The following is a 23,874-nucleotide window of genomic DNA, read 5'->3' as shown; positions in this document are numbered from 1 at the left end:
GCCTGTCTGGAAGAGGTTCAGGGCCGTCCTGGCAGCAGCCCTGGGCAGCCCTGCTGCGAGGCCTCCTCCAGAGGGGCTGAGGCAGCCTACAGACAGTGCGGTGAAGAGCGGGCTGTTGCTGTCACTGAGGAGGCTGCTGTGACAGCTCCCAGCACCGCTTAATTACTCAGTTGCCAGGTACTAAACACTGTAATTCCTTATGTCGCTGCCTTTTGGCAGAGCTGGAGGAGTCCAGGGGAGTGGGGGAGGGTGGTTCTGATGAATCAGTTCAGGCTTAGGAGAAACACACATACACGCACACACAGGCACACATCCAGGAGCTCCCTTAAGCACATCCTCAAGGATTTTGGTGTGAGGGTTGTGGAGGGTGGGACAATATAATCTCTCTTGCTCTTCATCTCCCTCCACAGTGTATGAAGCAGGGAAAGCAGCAAAGGCCGGGTACCCTCCCTCTGTCTCCGGTGTCCCCGGCCCTTACTCCATCCCCTCTGTCCCCTTGGGAGGAACCCCCTCATCTGGCATGCTGATGGACAAGCCGCATCCACCTCCCCTGGCACCAAGTGACTCCACTGGAGGAAGCCACAGTGGTAAATGTAGTTCCAGACCGTCCTGCCCCGTGCTCCTCTCCGGCTTCCAATCTGGTTCCTTGCGGAGAAGCACCATCAGCTCAGTGATGCTTCTTTGGAAAATGATTATCTCCATTCCAGATATGGGATCCTTCCAGCTCTATCAGATATCTTCTGGTGCATGCCTGGCTTTCCAAGGGCTGCTGGACATAGCTGCCCCTTGCTTTCTTTCCAGGCTCCTCAATAACTAAAATGATAAGAAAAAGAGGCAAAGTACCCCTTGAATGTTGATCCTTCAGTTAATAAATATTATCTCACCCCTCCCTAATGCTCAGGACTATAACAGGCACTGTGAGGAACACCAAGAAGTGTAGGACCTGGTTTGTCCAACAAACAGTATGGCCCAGACAGGGAGAGAGAATAGACCTTTATTAGGACAGTTGGATGCTACAGAGTATGGTGCGGGGAGTTCAAAGGACAAAGAGCTGGAGTGGTTACAGAGTCTCCAGGGAAGAGGTGAGATTGAGGTGGAGGAATGAGAAGGATTGCAGAGAGGGGGGTGCTAACACTCCCACAGGAAGGCAAGCATGGGAAGCCCAGAGCTGGTAGGACAAAGTATGTTTGATGGCGTCCAATTTGTCTGTCTGGCTGCAAGAAAGTGGAAGGATATTGTGGAGCCAGATTAGGGAGGGCCTTGAAACCCCTCCAGAAGTGCCATAGCAGGTGAGGGCTGCTGCAGGCAGATTCCTGAGTGGACAGGTGACACGCTGACAAGGCGAGTGGTAAGTGGGACAGAGTGGAGTCAGAGACCTCGAGCTGAGATGTGATTGAAGTGGTTCAGGTGGGACATGTGAACATGTGGATTATGATGGAGACAATGGGAGTTGAAATGAGGGTGTAAATCTGAGAGATGCTTTGAAAGAGGAAGCGGCATGAAGGAAAAGGAGGCTTCGAGATGACTCCAGGTTGTCTAGTGGAGCATATCACAGGCAGAAATGAAATAATTGGCAAGGAGACCTTATTTGGATGGAGATTAGCCCCACCTAGAGCCTGATGAATTTGTGGTTATTGACAGGGATGGAGGGGTAGAGGGCATTAAAATGTAGCTTTCCTGGAGGCATCTGAACAGGATTACAGAGCAGTACAGGTTAGAATTGTGTATGTAGTAGATTTAGGAGGTGATTTTTAAATCCCTAGATGTGGAGAGGCACTAGGGTTGGTCAAACAGACATTTCTGCCCTGGAGGCATCTGGACTGCCTTCAGTGGGCAGCAGGAAGGGTATCTATCCCACTTAATGAGCCATCAACACCAGAGTGTGGACAGATTGGAGATCCTCAGTGAGTAACTGGTCTTTGTGTTTTTTCTCTCCCTGGAACTATTAGTAGAATTCTGACGTCTGAGACCAGGAATGAGTCACAGGCTGAGAAGTAAAAGTTAATGCTCAAGGACACACAGGGAATTAGAGAGAGAAAGACAATAGAGTCCATTTCCCCGAAGGATGGAGTGGGCAGAGGGACATTAATGGAACTTGTCTCAACTTGATTTGCAGCCTCCCCTTTCTTTCTCCTTCCTTCCCACCAGAGCCCTTTTCCTCTTACTTTTTATTTAATGGATTCTCATAATAAAATGATTCTTATTCAGAGAATGGCACATACTTTCTCTCTCCTGTTTTCAGCTTTTCCACTTCCTGCTTGTTGCAGTTCAATCATTTTGGCCCCAATCCTGCCATAGTAACCAACTGCAATTAGAAGTGGCTTGAAAAATAGGAAAATTTATTATCTCACACAGCAAGAAATCCCAAGGTAAGGGGTTCTGGAGTTGGTTGAACAGCTGAGGTGGCATCAGTGAACTGAAGGGCCTGGTTCTTTCCATCTTTCGTTTTGTCCTCCTGAGCACATCCTCTGTCCTCCTCAGCTGGCTCCCCTCACGATCCCGTGATGACTGCCGTAGTTCTGGGTGTTAAATGCATTCAGAGACAGAAGAAGATGTGCTCTTCCTTGTGCTGCTTTTTGCAAGAGTGAGGAAAACTTTTCTGGAAGCCTCCCCCTTCCAGCAGACTTCTCTTTGCAATTTTATTGGCAAAAATTGTGTCCCATGCCCATAGCTAAAACAGATTGGCTTGCCCTAGTCAAGATTCATCTCTTAGGCCAAAACACCTGTGCACCTTGGAAATTAACAACATCAGGGTTCTGTTAGCAAGGACAAAGGGGAAGATGCACAACCAATGTCGGCCGCAGCTAGTCTGGCCCATGTTATCATTAACTGGCTCGCTGAGTCAGGACAGAATTCTTCATGATCCCCACCAGGCACATTTCTGTGCTTATGGTCCCGTGGCCAGAATTACTAATTGCATTTGGCTCTTTCTCCTTTAAGAAAGGCAGCTTAAGCCAACATTCCATGTAGATTATTCTTTAAAGAATGTTAGAAATGTTAAGAAATGCTGATTGATAAAGATGTAAATTTAGCCTATTTTATATTTATATGCTACTTTGATTTTAGGGTAATCATCTAGCAACAGCAGTTTCTCAGATTGCCTTTGTATACAATAGTCTTTTGAACACTCTGTGTAGTTGAAAAGGCATCTTGGATGAGCCGCGTGCAGTATAGCCAGTTGGTTGCTGCCTGGGGGAGAGAGGAGAGGCACCCTGACCCCTCCTCTCCTTCTTCATGGCGGCCGTGAGAGACCTCTGTTAGAGTGGAAGACTGTCTCTCCTGTGCTGCCCCACTTCAGGTTCTCTCCTTATTGAATATCTGCACCCTGCCCCATTCCCACTTCACATCGCCAGCCTTTCCTTCCTCAGTCACTCCTTCCTATCAGCATTTAAGACATGCTCAAATCTCTTCCATTAATATACAATTTGCAAAAACCCTGTAGTCCTCTGATGTTATCTCCCTATCCCTTTTCTCCTCTTCACAGCCAAACTCCTTGAAAGAGTTTTGAATATTTAATGTTTCCATTTCCCCTGCTCTCACTGACTCTTCAGCTAACTTCCGTCCTGCCATTGCGTTCACCACTGCAAAACCCAGCTCTTGCCAAGATCGCCTTATTGCTAAGTCTCATGGATACTTCACAGTCCTTACCTCTCTTGACCTCTCAAAAGCATCTGCCACCTGACCCACTCATATTTTTTGCCTTCCTCAAAATTGTACTTTGTAATTTTTCCTACCAGTTTTGCTGTGTGCTGGCTGTTCTTCCTCTGCACAGCCCCCAGATGTTGGTGTTCCTCTTTTGTCTGAGGTCCTCTCCCTGGGAAATCTTATCTGCTCCCACGGCTTCAGTCATCGTCTGTATGCTGATGACTCTCAGTCTTTGTCTCCAGCCTCTCTTCTGCTTCTCAGTCTCATATATCCAGCTGCCTTCTGGACATCTCCACCTGAAATGTCTTGCATGCATTTCAAACTCTACCTCTAGGAAATTGAATTAATCTTCTGTTTCTTGACTTTAAACCAACTCCTGTATTTCTTATTTCAGTGGGTGGCACCACTGTCCACCTACAAGCCCAAACCAGAAGTAGGGCCTTCATCCTCATCTCTTCCTTTCCCTCGCTTCCCTCATCCAATTGGTCACCAAGTCCTTCAGACTGTACCTCAAAATAACCTTGAATCGGTTTACTTTCCTCCGTTCGTACTGTAACTATCCTAGTCCTCGCCGCCATCATTTCCCATCTTGATTAACGCAATTATCTCCTACCTGGGCTTCCATATCAACTCTTCCCTTGCTTTAATCCAGTTTATTTTCACATCTACCTGGCCTCCACTCATCCTTCTTGCAAAAGAATTGAGTAGGCAAGTAGAGTTTTGAAATGTCATTTTCAAAACTAATAAGGATGTGTGTCTATATATATGCCTACTGTATGTATACAGAGACTATGCAAATTTTAAGCATCACTTCTCCCACAACTGAGCTGCTGTCACCCTGGGGGTGGAATCTGGCAGCTGTTCCATCATCCATAAACAGCCTCTCTTAGCTCATTAGGCTAGGACAGGAAGAACAAGGCCTTATCCATGGATATCTGCCTTAGAGATTTCTTTTACAAGTTTTATAAGTTAGATTTGGCTGTAAAGGGAAAATCAGCTGAAAAATAGTTGAGCCTTACTTGAGTCAAAAGCATCAGCTCAAATCCTTTAACAATAAGATTTTTTGAAATTACCGTTTGGCATCAAAATGAACATCCCAATATTCCCTCTCCAGTGAAGCCAAAGTGGGCAAGGCTGACGAATTAGAGGTGCTGAAGTGTGAAGAGCCACCCCAACCAAAGGACTGGGACCACAGTGAGCTTGAAAAGAGGAACAAATCATCCAGCGACCCTGGACTGAAACATCACCGGGGAAAAAAGTCATTTTCCAAAAGATGCTGGCCTTTGACCAATCGTCTAGGACACTTCTTATTAAAGTATCACCAGACATCAGAGAGTTCTCTGATCTTCAGACAAATTACAGATAGAAATCAACCTGACATCATTCTGTTTGTTTTCAAGTCAAGAAAAATTTAATGAATGCCTACAAATTTTCCCTCAAGGAATTTACAGTCTAGCAGAGTGGCTGCTGGGAGCTTGTGCATAGAAGTAAAATAAGTAAAAAACACAAAGATGGATATAAAACTCTTCTCCGATGCAGCCTCAGAGAAGGGCAGTCTCATCTGCTTGGAGAGATCAAGAAAGGTTTTCTTGAGTTTTATGTGCTCGTGACACAGGACCAGATTCCACCAGGTGGAGAGAATTAGTTACAGTGTGCTACACAATCAAACTTAGAGTTTTTGATTTAAAAAAACCCAACAGGGGCTGGCCTGGTGGCACAGCGGTTAAGTGCACACATTCCACTTCGGTGGCCTGGGATTCGCCGGTTCGGATCCCGGCAAGCCATGCTGTGGTAGGTGTCCCACATATAATGTGGAGGAAGATGGGCACGGATGTTGGCTCAGGACCAGTCTTCCTCACCAAAAAGGGGAGGATTGGCAGCAGATGTTAGCTCAGGGCTAATCTTCCTGGAAAAAAAAAAACCCCAAAAAACCACACACCTTTTTTTATGTGTGTGAGGAAGACTGGCCCTGAGCTAACATCTATTGCCAGTCTTCCTCTTTTTGCTTGAGGAAGATTATCGCTGAGCTAACATCTGTGCCAGTCTTCCTCTACTTTATGTGGGATGCTGCCACAGCGTGTCTAGACGAGCAGTGCTAGGTCTGTGCCCAAGATCCGAACCTGCAAACCCTCGGCCTTTGAAGCAGAGAATGCAAACTGAACCACTATGCCATGAGGCTGACCCCCCTCAACACGTTTTAAAGGGAGAATTGCCTAGCTTTTTAGCTACTGAAACAAAATGGACGATGCCTCTATACTCTAAATATCAATGTTTTGCCTCTGTCCTTTTTCACAAATTGGATTTAGATTTCTGAAGTCATGAGCTGGCGTGACCAAGACGTCAAGGCCGAAAGTCTCTAGTACAGCGGGTCTTTCTAATGCTAGTACTGAAAGGAGGAACTCCATCTCCATCTGAGGCTGTAAACAGTTACTGTAACTTTTCGGGGACCTGATAACCTGTGCATTCAAAATCAAATCTGTCGTATAATGAGGAATGTGATTTGTTACAAAGACAGAGAAAACAATCTAAGCTCCAGTCCAGGTTGCAATTAAGGGAGAGGTTTCCAGCTGTTCCTCAGGGTGGCGGCCACCTCTCACCGCCAGGGGACAGCTGGTACCTTGTTCATATAGCAACAGCCCCTCCCCCTTATCTCAGTATTACTGAATGTTCACCACCACAGTGCTTCACACGGTAAGAACACCTAGATGAAGACATAGCTGCAGGTGCTGTCGGCCCTTTCCCTAAAGCCTTTTTTATAGGATAAGGAAAGCTACTTTTCCTTACTTAAGAAATAATTGTCAATAACAATAACTTACCTAAATGTTGCTGCTCCCTCAAACCGTCATTCAGGCCTTCCCCTTCCTGGTCAAAATTCTCCAACCAACCAACCACATGGCCTCTTCTGCCTTACTTTGTATACCTTGTGATATAGTTTCGATTCCCGATTTCTATTCATTCATTCATTCATTCATACAAACACGTATTTGGAGTGTCCACAATGTGCCAGGCTCTCTGCTAGGTGCTGGCGATGCAGAGGTAAACAGAGCGAACTGATTCTTGCCCTCAGCAAGCTTACAGTCTAGGGAGGGAAACTCGACTGAAAATACTCTTAGTAAAGAAATCATTAACCCCACCCCCATCCCCAGGCTGGCACCAATTCAGCTCAAACATTTATTAAGTGCCTACTGCATGTAAAGCACCGTCTTTGGCTTTACAGTAATCCAGAATGGTAAGAGTTCTTTTTCCTCAAGAATCTTTGGGAAGATTAGACATTTCTACAAATAACTTGAAACAAACTAGAATATATTAAGGGTCATAGTGAAAGTTCAAAGTAAATGATCTGTAAGTTAGGAGTGAGAGAGAGAGAAGAGAGAAAACGTTTTTGGCTACAAGAATCAAAGAAAGCCCTTTGGGTGAAGTGACATTTGAGCTGCCCCTAATAATTACAAAGAACTCAAAGTGCTCCACTGATTGGGTCTTTGTTATCTTCTCTTTTTGGTCTTTTCTTTTTTATTGTTTATGTATTTGTCTTCTCTTTCTGAGGTTATTTAAAGGTTGGGAAGTATTAGTTGCATTGTATAGACATGAAAACTGAGCCCTAGAGGGGTCACCATTTATTTGAGTCTCTCAGTGACCCAGCGGCCTGCCTGCAAGTGCCCGTCTCCCTTCCCAGCCCCGGGCTTCATCCATCAGACATAACTGCCTCAGAACAGACAGAGCAGTTCCGTGGGAGAATTGCGTTTTAATTGAACTGTCTGTACTACTCTGAAGGCCTCTGCAGAGATGGAAGAGTGTCGCTTGATAAATAAAATCATTGCTGCTAATAATTCCTTCTGCATAAGGATTAGGGATCTGACCTCCAGGAGAAGGTGCTACTGAAAAGTGTGTACTGAGATTGACTAATTTTTTAAGGAACTCCACAATGTGAGGTGACCGTGGACTGCCCAGCATGTTCTCATATAGAAAACCAGTGCACCTGTGAACGGGGGTGGGCGTCCTCTCAGTCTCCGGTGCCAGGGCTGTGATTAGAGTGCTGTGGAATGTTCTATCTTAGTCTTCCATGTACATGCTGGTGGGGGGGGCTTTGTCCACAGCCAGGGTAACATGACCAGAGAGCAGAAGCTCAGGCAGTCGTATGGGTTCTTTATGGGATCCACCCAGCTTTGGGAAGAGAGAATGTTGGCGTTGGGTCACCTGCTTCCATCCCATTGTACAGTCCTGATGGGCCAGAAGATAGGACCATGCTCAGATGGCACCACCATGGCACACCGAGGAGCATTTCCTCCTCTGGGCTCTTCTTTCCTGTCTTCCTCCTCTCTCTCTCTGCACTACCTCTGCTTCTAGACTCCCGAGAGGGAAGATGCCCAGTACAGTTAGGCTTGAATCAGACGACAAAGATCCAGTCCCGGCACTGCCACTCATTCCTGAGCAAGTTAGGAAACCTCTCTGAGCCACAGTTTTCTCAACCGTAACATGTGGCTAATTCCTTAGGTGGTTGTGAGGAACAGACGTCCACAGAAAGCATTTAGCGCAGTACCTAGCACATTTTCAGTGCCCAGTAAGTGTTGCCTATTACCATTATTGTTCTGTCTCCATCCCATTCATTCCCTTTTCTCTTCCTTTTTTTTCTCTTTCTCATAACTCTGAAGATTAGACCTGCCTGTGTCTGATCTTGCTTGGGGCTGGTATCGGACTAGAATGATACTTGAGTGATATGGGGCTTAAACAGCCTTTACCCCTGACAGTGTGAGTGATGGGAACATAGGAGATGGTATTATCTCTCATGCTTTTGCTTTTTATTAAGCCCTGGAAATAACACCTGCTTGTAGCCACAGAGCAGCAGGCTGAACTCATCATGTCTAAAATATGATATTCCCTTTCCTAAAAGGAAAATGCTAAAGAAATAAAATGGAACCATAATTAGTAATCCATGTATTTTGCATCTTATTTTGTACTAATGCATTTATAGCCTATAATCTAATATTAGCTCTTATGCACCACCCAGTTATGGAATTTCTGCACCGTCTCCCAGGCAACTAGAGGCTTTCAGGCCACCTTTGTCAAGGTCCCTGGTATGTGAGTATCTGTTTTAAAGTTATATGTGCTCCCACCAAGGGAAAGTGTGATCCTTAGACTGTAGAGTGGTCTTTTTTTAGTATGAGTATACTCCCGAAGCTTTGAGAAGATGAGGTTTAAGTGGAGCTAGAGAAGGTCAGGAGATAGGAAGCAGAGGTTAACAAATGACTAAAAATATACTGTAGTAGCATTTTGTTGTTGACCTGCCGGTCCTCTATCCTAATTGCACCATCTGATAAAGGGGATCTTGGATATGGTTCCATATGTATAAACATAGATTGCTATTTCTGGATGATTTCAAAAAGAGTTGTTGTAAGTGGGAACCATGTTTTCTACTTGGTAAAATAAACGGAGGCCGCCTCCTCCTGATTTTTTTAGCTCACCATCTCGTCCTTTTCTCAACAGTTCGCAAAGGTTACCGGATCCAAGCTGACAAAGAGAGAGACTCCATGAAGGTCCTGTACTATGTCGAGAAGGAGCTGGCTCAGTTTGATCCAGCCCGAAGGATGAGAGGCAGATGTGAGCATCTGTTAGTTTTATGTAATGTGTGCACCGTGCAGGAGTCCATAGCTAATGGGGATTCGGGAGTCACCAAACTTAGGCAGCCCAGAGCTTTCAGGGTCAGAGCTAGCAGGGATACTGGTGACACCATCCTAAAGAAAGTAGCTTCTAGTACTTAGAGGGGAGAACAAAGGGTTTCTGGTGTGAAGAATAGGGCAATCATGTGCCATCCTGGTTTATATTGTGTCTCCCCGTGGGGCAGGCAGTATTGCTGGCGCTGTGCAATCCTGAGGTTGGAAGTGTTTTATTAAAAGTCTTTCCTTGCTACTCCCTTTAAAATGTATTCAAAATAATGACTTAAGATGTGGAAGCTTGAGTATCAGTTTTTTCCAAAGTGAAAGGACCTAGCGTTGAGCAACAGTCCAGTTGCTGACTTGCTGCATGGAGACTGCGTGAAGGTGAAAGCACAAGTCTGCCAAATGAATCTCGTAAAAGAGACCTACATTCCTCTGAGATGCCCAGCAGCAGAGATTGAGGGGCAAGCAAAGAAGCGGCCCCTCTTGTAAAAAGAACTTTTTAATTATTGAATCTGTAGGTGGCAAGGCCCCAACCCTTAACTCACCCAAAGCCCTTGGAGACTTTGCAGCTGACACAGCTGATTCTTTGGGGTGGAGTCCAAATTACCGCCTACGTGAGAGGCAGCGCAGGGCAGGTCTGACATGGACAGGCTAATTATCGGAGGGTGCTGGCAGGCATGGTAGTGAGGTCACCTGTTTCTCTCTTTGAACCCTCCTCGCCTTGGAACCAACGAGAGACTTGATGGAATTGTTGGGGAAACAGTCCCAGACTAGAGGAGCTTTATTCAGATTAAGGACAACATATTCCTCCCAGTTTGCAATTCTAAATTCATCCTGTCTGAGTTGCATCCATTGCTGCATCCTCCCACCGCAGTGACTATAAAAAGACCATCTCCAGATTGGAATGTCAGGAATGCAGATGTCACTGCACTTGACAAGCTGGTTGTAACAGTGTTGTCATGGATTCCCATGAGGGGACAGAGACAGAGAGTCAGAGACCAAGGAGAAGGAGCCTGTGGAGGGAATCTGTGGATCTCACAGCTCTGAGAAAAAGTTAAAAACTGAGGTTAAAACTAAGGATGAATCGTGCTTTAGGCGATGTCTCCTGTCTACCTGGGTTAAAATGGCCTCCAGGGGCTGGCTAGTCCTAAGGTAATGGGATCTTAGAGTCCAGGGGGACCTTAGAGGTGGCCTAGGTCAGCCTTTGCAGTGTACGGTTGAGGAAACAGAAGCCCAGAGGGTTGAAGTGACACAATCAGGACCAGAACCTGGCTCTTCTGATTCCCATCCTGTGCTCTTTACACAAGAAACCTGTGAGCAAACTGGATGGTTCCATGGCTGCAGGAGAGACCGCAGTCTTCTGGCTTACAGGACTTTAGGATGTTGGAGCTGGAAGAGACTAAGTTGTTGAATCCACCTCTCTCATTTTACAGAGGAGGAAAGGGAGGCCGGGAGGGAAAGTAATGAGTGCCAGTACTCAGTGCCAGTGCCAGAACTGGATCCTGGCTCTCCTGGAACCTGCAGGTTGACATTACAAAAATGGCATAGAGATGAAGTAGGAATATAGTTCACTTTACTTTGAGAGGTTCTATTCTTGAAGAGCAAAGCAAACCCTGGGGTGGATCATGAAAGTGGAACAGTCTTGAAGCGCTCATCATCAAGTGGATCGCATGGTTTCAGATTGTGGCAAGGGAGGAGCAGATTCTCTGAGAACTGGGAGTTTCAGGGTCAGGCTCTTGAATTTCCCAGCCAATATGATCCTCATTTGCCTTGCCCCTTGTAAGTAGGGGGTTGCTCTTGGGATGTTTTTAGTCGTGAATCCCAGTGCAGGATCGGCAAATTATAGCTCCCAGGGCATATATGGTCCACCTCCTGTTTGTGTAAGTAAATCTTATTGGAACACAGCCATGCCAATTCACTTATGTATTATCTATGACTCCTTGCACACTACAATGGCAAAATTGAATAATTGTGACAATTTGGCTTGCAAAGCCTAAAATATTTACTATCTGGCCCTTTACAGAAAATGTTTTCCTTTCTTGTTCTGGAGTTACCTTATTAGGTGTCTGTGAAGTGGTGGATTCATGTTCAATGGGGCGGAAATTTTATAGCAGCATAGAACCTGGACCATCCATCATATGAACGGTGAAACAGAGATAGCCCCCACTATCTGGAGAAATGAAAAATGTCCATTAGTCCCTGAAGTTTAAGGAAAGTTCTGAGCCAACAATGTTATTTTTCAATAGTCATACCTGGTGCATTTTAAAGTTCTGTATAATTCCCAGGAGATTGGAATCCACTGGGATCATGAGAGAAGGAGGGGTCTAGATTTTATTAATCAATAGTATCTAAGTTATTTTCCTTTAAAATAGGTACTAACTAGTCCATTTTCCTTAGGATGAAGAACAGGTTTAAAAATTAGATTATACTTCAAAACCAAATAATCGCATGATCAAACTGAATGATATTGCTGGTCAGCCCTGTGTCCTGGCGAAACAGGACGAGGAGGCTGTGTTTATGCTGTGAGGGAAGGCCCTCCTCCCCTTTGTGGGTGGGAATCAGCAAAAATCCTCTGCTCCTCCAAGCACAGTTGTGGATGGGGAGGAGAAGCAGCAGAGGGGAACCTGAGCCCCGCATTTGTGCTTCCACCTCCTCTCTTGGCTTACTTTTCACTCAACAGCCAGGCCTCACAACTTGTGAATGTTGATTTTGATAATATTTTGAAGTTCTAACCAAAGGATTTTAAAAAACAAATGGATTCAGTTACATTACAAATAGATTCACTAGATTTGCTTTTTAAGTAAAATGAAATTCAATCCATTTTGAAGTTCTATAAATAAATAGTGGGATTTTTTTTTTTTTCTTTCCAGATTGTGATTCTGGCCCTTGTTGACAAGGGCTTTTGCAGAGAGCTACTTAGGCCCCCTTAGGAAATAAGAAAGCTGTGACCAGCCCCCCCCTACAGTTTTGGGCTGGGGCAGGAGTACAGGTGGAGGCCCACAGGCTGTAAGTGCAGTCCACCCCCTTTCTTCCCACACCTCCAAACAGCTGTCCTGGCTGCCCATGGCCACATACACCTGGAATACTCCGGGCAGGGGAAGAGGTCTATACAGGCCCTGGAAATGCACTTGGTCCCATTTGTGGAGGATAGTCCAGGCTCCTGGATGAGCACCCAGAAAGGGAACGGATGGATGCTAGGTGCGAAGTCCGTTTGGCCTTGTGGACTCCTCCTCTGTGGAGAGGGGCACAGCTAAAGGGGGCTGATATGGGGTGCCTCTAAAACATGGGGTGGAACTGGCTCTGAAGGCCCCATCTTGGGACTCCACCAACAGTCAAGAAGATACAGTGACCTGTGGCTTCTCTCTTTTTGCCCCTTTTGGCTCAACATGCATGAGATCATCATAGCTCATTAGACAATTATACTAGAAGAGAAAAAACACTTAAACAAGGATGATGATGTACTAGGAGGAGACCAGCTGCCGAGAGCTCAGGTTCTGGGAAGCCTGCCTTAGGTAGAACAATAACAGAGCACGTAGGAAGCCTCCCTCTCTGTAGGCAAGTGGGCTCCAGGTAGAGCCAGTTCCTGCTGAGCTAAGAATGCAAATACCACGACTTCAGGTCTGCAACCCACCTAGACAGGACTGAGGTCCTCGGGTGGGAGTTTCCCAGAGCCTTTGGTCTCAGCCCTTAACAGAGTTCCCGTTGTAGCTAACATGTAGACAGCTCTGTCATGCCTGGTTTTGTCCCTGCAGATAACAACACCATCTCAGAACTCAGCTCCCTGCATGAGGAGGACAGCCATTTCCGCCAGTCTTACCATCAGATGCGAAGCAAGCAGTTCCCTGTGTCCGGGGACTTGGAGAGCAATCCTGACTACTGGTCAGGTGTCATGGGAGGCAGCAGTGGGGCAAGCCGGGGGCCCTCAGCCATGGAGTATAACAAAGAGGACCGGGAGAGCTTCAGGCACAGGTGAAGAAGGCTGTGGAAGGGCCGCTCTGGTGCTGGGCGTGAGGGGGCAGGAGCTGGAAGGCAGGGCGATTTGAGCCTATTATTCCCCTATAGCATCTCTGTCTCCCATTCTAGGATATCGTGCCACATCCCTCTTGCAATCGGCTGTTGACCACCCCTCTCCTACATTTATTAATAAGCAAGGGAACATTGGTGATACCATGTGGAGAAGTGATCATTCAAGGCCCTTTGAAATGGGTACTCTAGACCCTTTAAATGAACCTTGTTAACTCTCCCTGCCCTTCTCGTGTATTTTATCCTATAACCTCTGAAAACTCCCACCCATCATTTTTGATCATTTGTTATGTGAAAAGTAAAATGCCAGAGATGTTTTTACACTGTTGCATTTGATTCTCATAACTCTAAAAGGGAGGTACTATTAACGTCCCCATTTTAAGTTGAGGAAACGGAAACTTACAGACGCTAAGGAACTTCCCCAGGGTCACACCGCCAAGGAATGTAGGAGGCCAAGATGTGCGTCCGGGTTTGTGTGGCTTCTTCCTACTGAAAAGCACCTTCACCACTCACCTGCCCTTTACCTGGAAGAATAGCAGACACTGCCTTTCTCTCAAACTTAGCCAACTGCAGGGGTCCCTCTGTCCCCACCCCAAGAGGTAACTCGGCCCTCGGCTCTGAGGGAGGAAAAGGCCTCACTGTATATCACCAAATATTACAGGGCCTCTTTGGGCCACAACCGTGTATATTTATTGCAAGCCACATCACCCATGCTGGCTTTGATGGGGTGAGGAGTGAGACGTGGCTGTCAACCAGAAGTCATAATAACGATCAGAAGGCGGCCCCAGGTGTTTCAGCACCATATAGACCACAAAGTACTTTTATCCAAACAAATCCATTGTGAGCCTTAACACAACCTCGTGAGATTGCCTGCACTTCGCTGTTTGAGATTCTGAGGCACGAGAGGTGCTCAAGATCATTCCCGCAGCAAGGAGCGCGGGTGCGGCTCGGAGCGAGGCCCCAGGACACCATGGCGCTTGGCAGCCCCCTCGAGCTCGAGCTCGCCGCCTTGCACACGGCGGGTGGTCGCACCTTCGCGTGCGCCCGCACACTGACCCGTGTCTCTTCCGCCCGCAGCCAGCAGCGATCCAAATCCGAGATGCTGTCGCGGAAGAACTTCGCCACCGGCGTGCCGGCCGTCTCCATGGACGAGCTGGCGGCCTTCGCCGACTCCTACGGCCAGCGGGCCCGCCGGGCCGACGGCAACAGCCACGAGGCCCGGGGCGGGAGCCGCTTCGAGCGCTCGGAGGCGCGGGCGCTGGGAGGCTTCTACCAGGACGGCTCGCTGGAGGAGGCCTACGGGCCGCGGAGCCGCAGCCGCGAGCCGCCCGGCGACCCGGAGCGCGCCTGGGCCTACAGCCCCGCGCGCCGGCGGCCGCCCGACGACGCGCCCCTGCCGCGCCTGGTGAGCCGCACGCCGGGCACGGCGCCCAAGCACGAGCACCCGCCGCGCGGGGGCGCGCGGGAGCGCCAGGCCCGGCCCGAGGGCGCCAGCCGCGGCGGCAGCCTCGAGACGCCGTCCCGGCTGAGCGCGCGGCTCGGCCCGCGCAGCGCCTCCTACTACGCCTGGTCGCCCACGGCCACCTACGAGGCCAGCTCGCCGCCCGGCGACGAGGAGGACGCGCCCGACGACGCGCTGCCGCCCTACAGCGAGCGCGAGCTGAGCCGCGGCCCGTCCTACCGCGGCCGCGAGCTGCCCTACGCCAGCAACTCGGAGAAGAGGAGGAAGAAGGAGGCCGCCAAGAAAAGCGTGAGGGCGCCCGGCGGGAGGGCCCCGCGGTGGGGAACCGGACGTTGCGCTGCTTCTTTCCCCACCTCGGTCTGTCCGGGACCAGGGGAAGGAAGCAAGCGTGGGGCTCTGAGAGTTGGACGAGGCAGAGGTAGCAGGTGTGTAGATGTGGAGTGTTAGATCCTTGAGGACCAGCGTTAAGAAGGGTTTGGCATGCGGGCCTCTAGGCGTCACCGCCACCACAGGCCCTTAGGTGAGCTTCCGAGGGCTGTGTGCAGAATGTTCTGTGCACGCTTCTAGCTGCGTTTCTCCCCATTCTCCACCCCCTTTGGGGTGAGGGTCTGTAAGCTGCATCAAATTCCTAAACGTCCACGTCCCGAAGAAGGGTAGGAGCCACTGCTGTCGATGAAGGACAGCTCGCTGCTCCTTTCCTCCTCTGACGTTTTATTGAGTAGGAGCTGTGTACTGTGTCCTGTGTATGTGAAGGAAATCTTTTGGTCCCTGCCCAGTTAGCTGTCTCTTTTGTAAATGGTCTTATATAGACGTTAACTGCTTTCTCTCTAAATGTCAAGAGCAGCCCAGCCCAGTCCTCAGCCCCCAAATGTAAGCCCTGGACCTCAGAGAAATATTGGGAGACAGTCACAAATGTCCACTGTGGTGGCCCCTGTGCTCTGGAGGCCACTCTCCAAGCCCACGTGCTTCTGCTCCCACCTCAATTACCCTGTCTCTCCCACCATTTTTTTTTTTCATGATCTAAGCTGGACGTTTTCTTTAGCATGTAGTGTGGGGAGAGAACATGAACAGAAAAAGGTCTAGACGTGATTATGAACTCTTCCAAAACAATTAAATGTCTTTTGTTGTTCTGTAAATAGGAAAATGAGGCTGCTGAAGTGTGTGCGCAGGGGAGGAGCTTTCGCATGATGTGAGGTCTATAGTGCACCATCCACACCGGCTGTTGTGGAGCTGTAACTGTTGTAGTTATTCCCAAAGGGGTGGGAAGTTCTTCTGCGGCCATGGAACTACGTCCTATCAGATGTAGGTGGGCTTCAGCAGCAACTGAGGCTTAGGAAAAGTAATCACAAGCCTAATGAAGTGTCATAAGAGTCAGGATATGCCAGGCTCTGAACAGGTTGTGGGCTCTGCCCAGGGAACCATCTGTTGTGTTGAGTTTCTTTACCCTCCTGTGTTTTAATCTTGGGCTCTTTCTGCTCTTCCCCAGAGTGATTTCCCAACCAGGATGTCCCTTGTGGTCTGATATTTGTTTTCAAGACATCTCTCTGGATGACTAGAAGTCAGAAGTGGACTGCGGGGTCAAGACACAAATCCACGAGCCAGCAGGCCCCGGACCTTCTCTGGCCACCATCTTGGAAGATTTGCCAATCTTTGCTTTGGCAAGGGATGAGGGGCAGCCTTTAAGACAGGCTGATTCCAAACCTCAGTGCCCATCTAACTAGTTTGAGAAACTTATCAAGAAAACAGCTACGTGTGAGAAGGTTCCCACACATGGGGTTTCTCACCTGCAGAGTTCATCCTGTCCAATCTCCTTCCTTAGCTGAACCAGGATTCCTTTTCCAGTTCTGAAAGGGAGTTAGCTGTGGACTGCTAATCTCCAGAAGATGCCTCTGCCTACAGTATGCTTTTCTGTACCTCCTGTGCTGTGCTTAGGGACAGAAGAATTTATTGCTACTATTAGAAGGCGGCCTTCTACTGACAAAAGAAGGTAGCTTCAGGCAAAATATACCTTTTATCCCCATCACCTCCAAGGCACTAGCCAATGACTGTTGTTACAGTAAAATCAGAAGGCCTTTGGTGAACTCAGTGACAGTGACCTGCTGGAAAATCACAGAAATGACTTCAATTTTCTGTTCTGATTGACAGTTCCTGAGTGGCTGGAGCAAAACAAAAGAGAGTATACCTTTTTGAAAAGCCAAGTGGTATTTCTCTTTCCATTCTGAGAACAAGCTCTGCTTTTCCTCTTTCTGCTGTCCACGGGGACGTCTGAGTCTCGGACATCAAGGGCTCGCCTCGTCCTTCCTCTCCTGGACTTTCCACAGCTTGGTGCCACACACAGAGCCCCCTCCCTCTGCAGTCTGATTAGGTTGTCATCAGGTGCCTTTTGATAAATGCTTAAAATATACACAAAAGAAAAGAGGGAGAAAAAGAGGAGAGAGCAGTAATGCAGAAGAATGAAATAGAAAAGAATGGACAAGAATTTAAGAGGAAAAGAATATATGGTCTCATTATATTTTGAATGTGGGCCATTTCCCCCACAAACTCTACCTAATTCTTCTCTGGTTTTGAACTTCATTTACCATGAGTTGTTTCTGCCATCCCAGCCCTGCCATTTCAGGATACTGGAGATGTGGAACATGCATCTTGGCCTCACCAGGCTGCCACTCTAGATGCTTTTGAGAGGTGAGAGGTATTGCTTCCTTAGGAAGGAGCACTTCCTATTCTCACCTTTGCCTAAATGATAGATTTTGCCCAGATCCCAAAACTAGATCTCTCTGGATTTTATAATTGGACTGCAAAAAATGGCCGCAAACTCTTCCCTTCTCATCAAGAGGTGCAGTCTCTTTCTTCACCCCTTGAACCCAGGATTGGCCATTTGATTTGGCCAGTGGCCCAATAACAAATGTGACACAAGCAGAGACTTGAAAAATTCTTGTGCATGGGGCTTGTCCTCTCTTGCTGCTCTTGGGAATCTTGCAATCACCATCAGGTGAACGAGCCTGGGCTATCCTGCTGCATGATGAGAGAAAAGGGCCTAGTTACCCCTGTCGTGCTGTCTGACAGCTTGTCAACTCTCAGCTGATGCAAACACATGAGTGAGCCCACCCAAGACCAACAGAAGAACTGCCTAGCTGAGCCTAGCCAAAATTGCTGATTCCAACTCAAGGTGTGAAAAGTTGGTGCACTCTTTAAATGTTCATTTCTCTTCAAGGAAAACTGACTTTTTCTTCGTGTCTGAGTGTTCAGCTCTGAATCTCTGACTCCACCTCACCTTAGGTGTCTCACAGTCTCCCCTCTGTCAAAGCTTTTCACCCCACACTTGGGTCAAATCACTGGGAGACAGTGATTGGCCTCACTATCCTCCCATTCCTAGCAGTGGATCATTCTCTATCTGTGGATCCATGGACAACCTCTGAAGAAGATTTCTTCTTCAGCATCTCCTTGGTCTTATCCAGAGCCACCTTACTGGAGCTAGGCCCTATTCTCAGAATACCATTCCACTGGTATCCATTTACTTTATGGCATTCCAAAACAGTCCTACATGTGCAATGAAATAAAGAAGAGGCTGGGTGAGAGTCAGAGGGATGAGTTGATATCATTGCTTGCAGGAGAATTGGCCGACCCAAGGACTTCACAGAGGCTTTGGCCTATCAAGAGGAACCAGAAGGACAGTTCAGCCCAGTGCTGGCACTTCCAAGGGCTGGAAGACACAAGCCATAACCCTGGTGCTGAGTTTTAGACTTGCCGGTGTCCCTGGTCTCTGAAAGCGTCGGTCTAGTCTACCTGTTTGGGTCCCAATTCAGATGGAAAAGATGATTAAAACATCGTTTCTTAGTCACCAGCTTTGGATTTCAACTTGCTCAGGCAATTTTGGAGAATATTGGGTAGCTGCAGTAGCTATTATCTCTATACTGAGCACTGTGTCAGGCTTCTCACCACCAAAGAGCCCCATAGCACCAGCTGCAGAGACCAAAACTATTTCTTTTATTAGCCGGAGGCATGTATGATTTTGGTGAAGATTGAGGGGAGCAATGAGAAAGAGTTATTAAAACTGGAAACCTGCAGTTCCAAAGACAACAAAACTACAGACAGACAATAAAAAATGCAAAGATGATAACAGCCTACTGAAATGACCTGGGGAGATGGGACCAGGTTGTCCTCCACGGGGTGGCATAAATCACTCAGACTTCCCAAGAGAGAAAGCAGTTGTTTCTGGGGATGTGGACAGGAGATAAGGCTGTCTAGACAAGTACATGCAAAGCTGTCCGTCCTCAGCACCCCGGCTCTTCTCTTCATGACCTTTTGTTTCTTCTCCCCTGAATAGTGTGTCCTACATAGGAAGTGCTTGCACATGTTAGCTTCCTTCCTAGGTTTTATTGGGGTACATAATAAGTCTTGTGTAGGACATGGTCTCTATCATTGGGACCCTACAATTGAATAGGGGAAAGGAGACATGCCCAAGAAAGAATTAGGAGATTTTATGCATATAATATGAAATATCGCTATGGATAAGTTACAACAAACCCAGAGAATTAAAGTTTTTTATTTAAATGGGTATATTTTGATATTTAAGTGTTGTGTGTGTTTGTCCATCCATACTATTTAAAGATGTGCTTAGTAATCTGAAAAGCAACTATTAAAAAATCTGAACTGAAAGAAGGGAGTTAGGATGAGGAAGGTGGGGGCCCAGGGACCAGTGGGATGATGCATGAGCTGCTGTGTTTGTCTGTGAGTCACAGCTGAGTCAGGGACTGTTGGGTGAGGGGGCGTGGATGCAGGTGGCAGGAGATGTCCCCTGGTAGGTGAACTGCTTCTCTAAGCCATGCAGAGACTCATTAGGAAGCTGGGGACACTTGCCATGGACCTGGTGGTACGTGTCAGCTGTTCCACCCCAGCATGCTCACAGGGGAGCTCTGCATCAGCTTCTAAAGGGGCTCACTTCTGCAGCCATGAGTGCTGCTGCCCACCCTCACTAACACAGGAAAGTCTTGTGTAGATAATGGGCCCCTCATCTCCCTTCTCATGAGCCTCACTCTGCACCTGGCATGGGACTGTGCGAACTAAGAGTGGGAAGGGCCTGCCACTCTGGCCCAAGGCACTCCATGCTAAAAACAATGAGCCACATCTGTAAATATTTCTAAATAGTCTGAAAGACTTCGTATAGGTAATCTGATTAGACCTTAGGCAGCCTTGGAGAGAGGCTGGAGTCACAGATGTTGTTGTAATCCACTCCCCATAATAGATGGAGAAATGAACCATTGCTGCCATTAGTGAAGTCACAGACCTAATTAGGTCATTAGACTCCAAGCCTGTAGGTCTTTTCTGCTGGATCAATATTTCCCCAAATTGCCTAACCATATGAATTACTTGATTGCTGTGAAAAATGTATTGTTGGGCCCTGCCTCAGAGATCGATTGGGTGGGTCTGGAGCTAGGATTTGTACTTTTAATGTGTATTTCAGGATATTCCTGTGATCACATACAATTGGGAAATGCTGCACTAGGTCCTACCCCTGGTGTACCCCAAACAGTTGGTCCTGAGGCTTCCTTGGACTTTGAAATTTTTTCTTCAAATGTCCTGGTGAGGTTCCCCTTACTCCCTTCGGGCTGGCAGGGGTGAAGCACCTATCGGTCTGTCTGAGACATGGTGACTGGCTCACCAGGGCCCAGGGGCAGAGAACCATGTAAAGCAGAGAGACAGGAAAGCTAGGAGCACTTCCCAGGAGCCTGTTCTGGATGTTTCCAGTCCTGGAGTAGAGATCTGTTGTGACAATCTCACATCTGACAACAAGAATTACAGGTAATTTTCTCATTCCCTTGATGCCATTCTGAGCAAAACTTAGATCATGAATAGAAAGCAAAGAGACCACTGGGGAAATGACAAAAATAATTTTTTGAAACATTCAAATTATCAGTCTGGCTGGTCCACATCCACTTCCACCTCAAGACCCAAAGTAGAGTGGGCAAGAATAATGAAATCTACATCACATATCCTTCCAACATCAGCTTTAAATGCTGCCAGAATCTTAGAGGAGTTTGAAATTGATTTATAGATGTAGAGATCCAAATTCGCCAAAATAGGGGCCCAGGTACTTAAAATCCCAGAAGAAAAAAGCGCCTGGTTTTTCTCTGCCAGGATCCTACATCCTAGTCACCTGGGAAGCTGATCAGTGAAGCTCGAAGTAAGGAGCTTTAACACTGAAGCAGAACAAGGCTAATGTGGAGCTGCTTTAAGCGGCAGCCCAAGCTTTAGCACTGCCTGAAGGTGATAAGGAGGCGAATACTGATAATACTTGTATCAGATTATGGTGTATTACTATTTACAGAGCACTTTCACGTGCATTGTTTCATTTGATCCTTACAACAACCCCCATGATAGAGGCAAAGTAGATATGGTGGACCCATCAAACAGAATGTAAAACCGAAGTTGAAAAGGCTAAGTGATTTGCCTATGGTCAAGTGACTTTTAAAATTATAGAGCCAGGCCTTCTGACTGTCTGTCTAGGGTTCTTTCCAGTTCCTACAATACCTGTGAGACTGGAATCTGGCTGATTCTCTTCACAGCCAAACATCCGGTGAGAAGAGTCCTGGCCTCGATGCTCACTCACATGTCAGGGGACAGTGAAGCTGTGAAGACAGACACTTGCTGTTCCATCCTCCCAAGCACCGTTCCTCAAATGCAGCTCTCAGAGGGAGTCAGCTGTGCTCCAGGAGAGTTCCACTTTCGTTAGCCACGCGGTGAGGGGAAAAGGCTTTGATAAAAATGTGCTTCCGATTTTAGAATCCTTCCTGAAGAGGAGTTTCTGAGTCAAACTGCAAATTGATCTCCGCTCAGAATTCCGGGGTTGGGGGTGACCTGCTTAGGAGTGAACTGTCTCGCATCTTCACAGCATTTTGGGATTTTAGGTAGAACTGGAGGGGCCAGCTGAGACAATGCAGCGGGTTAGTTCAAAGTTTTGTGAGGGTTTCTTGGTGGGGCTGGACGCAGGTCAGTGGTCTGACGCTTTTCTTCTGGGAAAGCTAAAAGAAACACAACTTCGCTCTTATCTTGGCTTAAAGGAAAAGCCACTTTATTAACAAAGGTATTAGATACTACCCATGAGAATTTTCCTTGTGGGAATAAAGAATAAGGGAATAGAAGGAACAATGGGTCAAAGAGGGGTCAGAAATCTGCTTCCTGAGAGTCACCTGCCCACTTGTTTTTGTGCCTTGTCTGTGGCATCAAAACTGAAATGTTTGTATCACTGTTGCCCATGATTTTTTTCAGTGTCAAACATACAAAGTGAATTTGGTTGTAGTGTTTTAAACTAAATAAAATGTTTCCACCAACATTTGCTATCAAGAACTCATAATTAACACAACCATGTTTAATCATGATCTGACCCTAAATGACCTCAGCAGAAAAAAAATACGATGCATGACGGCCTCCGAATGTTTTAAGTACTGTAGTAGAGGAGTAAATACTGTGGGACTATGGGGGAGGCAAGCACTGACAGATCTGAAGCTAGGTTTTCCCAGATTTTAGTGAGCTATGACCTGGATGAATTCTGTTGCCGTTCTCACTGCTCTCCACAGGCTGTCTAACATTCAGGAGATGAGGAGCAGCGAAGATGGTTGGATGATGTCGTGGTACCCAGCTCATTTTCAAGAAGGGCACAAGCATTTGCTGCTAGAAATGCCACCTGGGGAAGGGAGGAAGGAAACCATTCATGGGAGGACATTTTAAGTTCTGAAGAGATTTGAAAAACTCCACATCGTCATAATTAAGAGAAGGCAACTCAAATCCTTTGTTTGCAAAAGAAGTGATAAATCCCTCAGGGAGCGATTAATACCCTCCTATTGGCCAGGCCCTCTCAAGGGAATTCCAGATTTTAGGATCCTGGTTGAATGGAAAAACCTGCCCTTGCTTGAAGCATCTGGACTCAGTTCTCTTCTTTGAGTAGCTCACCTAAAAATGTTCACATGTCATTTTATCTTAAAGGTACTCTAAAACAGTTTAGCTCTGATGACCTCCTCTGGACTTTCTGCTATTTTGTCCATTGTATTAATTCCATCTTGCTTTTTCAGCTTTATAAAATATTGCATTTGATTTGTAAAGTGTATGTTTGGGTCACCTACATGTTTTTTCTACACATCTTTTCTTCTTGCATTTCAGGTCTTTTTTGGAAATCTTTTCCCTTCTTTCTAAAGGAAGTTTTCTTTAGTGATGGTCTTTTGTGAGGATACTCTACAGTTTGGGTTTATCTAAAACAAAGTCTTTACTTCGTTCTTGTTCTTGAAAGATAATGTCATTGAGTATGCAATTTTGGATTAATAGTTGTTTTCTCTTAGCATACTGAAGATATTATTCCACTCCCTTCTGGCTTTTAATGTTGCTTTTGAAAGTTAATTACTAATCTAATTGTCCTTCCTTTGTAAGTAATCTGTCTTGTCTCTCTGGCTGTTTTTAAGATCTTCTTTTTGTCTCTAGTGTCCTTTGGTTTAGTTAACATGCCACCAGGTATGGATTTCTTTTAACTTGTTCAGGTTGGGATTTATTGTGCTTCCAGAAGCTGTGGATTGGATTTTCCATCAGTGATAGAAAACTCTCGGCTATTAACATATTGAATATTTCTTCTTCTCCTTAAACTCTCTTTTGAAAATGTCAATTAAACGTATGTTAGACTTTTCTTTCTGTCTTACATATTGCTTGGTCTGTCTTTTGTAGTTTCATCTCTTCATCTTTCTGTGCTGTATTCTGAGTACTTTCTTCAAGTTCATCTTTCAGTTCACTACTTTTCTCTTCAGTTGGCTCTAATCTCCTTCCTCTGAATTTTATTTATTTATTTATTTTAAAGATTGGCCCTGAACTAACATCTGTTGCCAATCTCTCTTTTTTTCCCTTCTTCTCCCCAAAGCCCCCCAGTACATAGTTGTATACTCTAGTTGCAGGTCCTTCTGTTTTTGCTATGTGGGACACCACCTCAGCATGGCTTGATGAGTGATGCTAGGTCCACGCCTGGGATGCAGAACTGGTGAAATCCTGGGCCGCCAAAGCAGAGTGTGCAAACTTAACCACTCGGCCACAGGGCTGGCTCCTGAATTTTAATTT

The 23,874-nt window shown here is 46.7% G+C and overlaps 1 protein-coding gene across 4 annotated transcripts in view; it reads left to right on the top strand.

Moving 5' to 3' along the window:
* Positions 1 to 22,114, top strand: part of ILDR2 (immunoglobulin like domain containing receptor 2) — a 62,259-nt gene extending 40,145 nt beyond the window's left edge. For 3 of the 4 annotated variants that reach the window (XM_070591757.1, XM_070591758.1, XM_070591755.1), the window contains 5 exons: positions 411 to 587; positions 9,127 to 9,240; positions 13,052 to 13,268; positions 14,400 to 15,072; positions 16,271 to 22,114. In XM_070591757.1, coding sequence (XP_070447858.1) covers positions 411 to 587; positions 9,127 to 9,240; positions 13,052 to 13,268; positions 14,400 to 15,072; positions 16,271 to 16,306 — 1,217 coding nt within the window. In that variant the 3' untranslated portion in view covers positions 16,307 to 22,114. The remainder of the gene's footprint in view (positions 1 to 410; positions 588 to 9,126; positions 9,241 to 13,051; positions 13,269 to 14,399; positions 15,073 to 16,270) is intronic. The other variant, XM_070591759.1, reaches the window with a different exon arrangement.
* Positions 22,115 to 23,874: the final 1,760 nt, after the last annotated feature.

The sequence above is a fragment of the Equus przewalskii genome, chromosome 23 (genome assembly GCF_037783145.1).
Source record: "Equus przewalskii isolate Varuska chromosome 23, EquPr2, whole genome shotgun sequence".
Lineage (NCBI taxonomy): Eukaryota > Metazoa > Chordata > Mammalia > Perissodactyla > Equidae > Equus > Equus przewalskii.
Note: the sequence above shows the minus strand (reverse complement) of the source record. Positions and strands in the feature narration are given on the sequence as shown.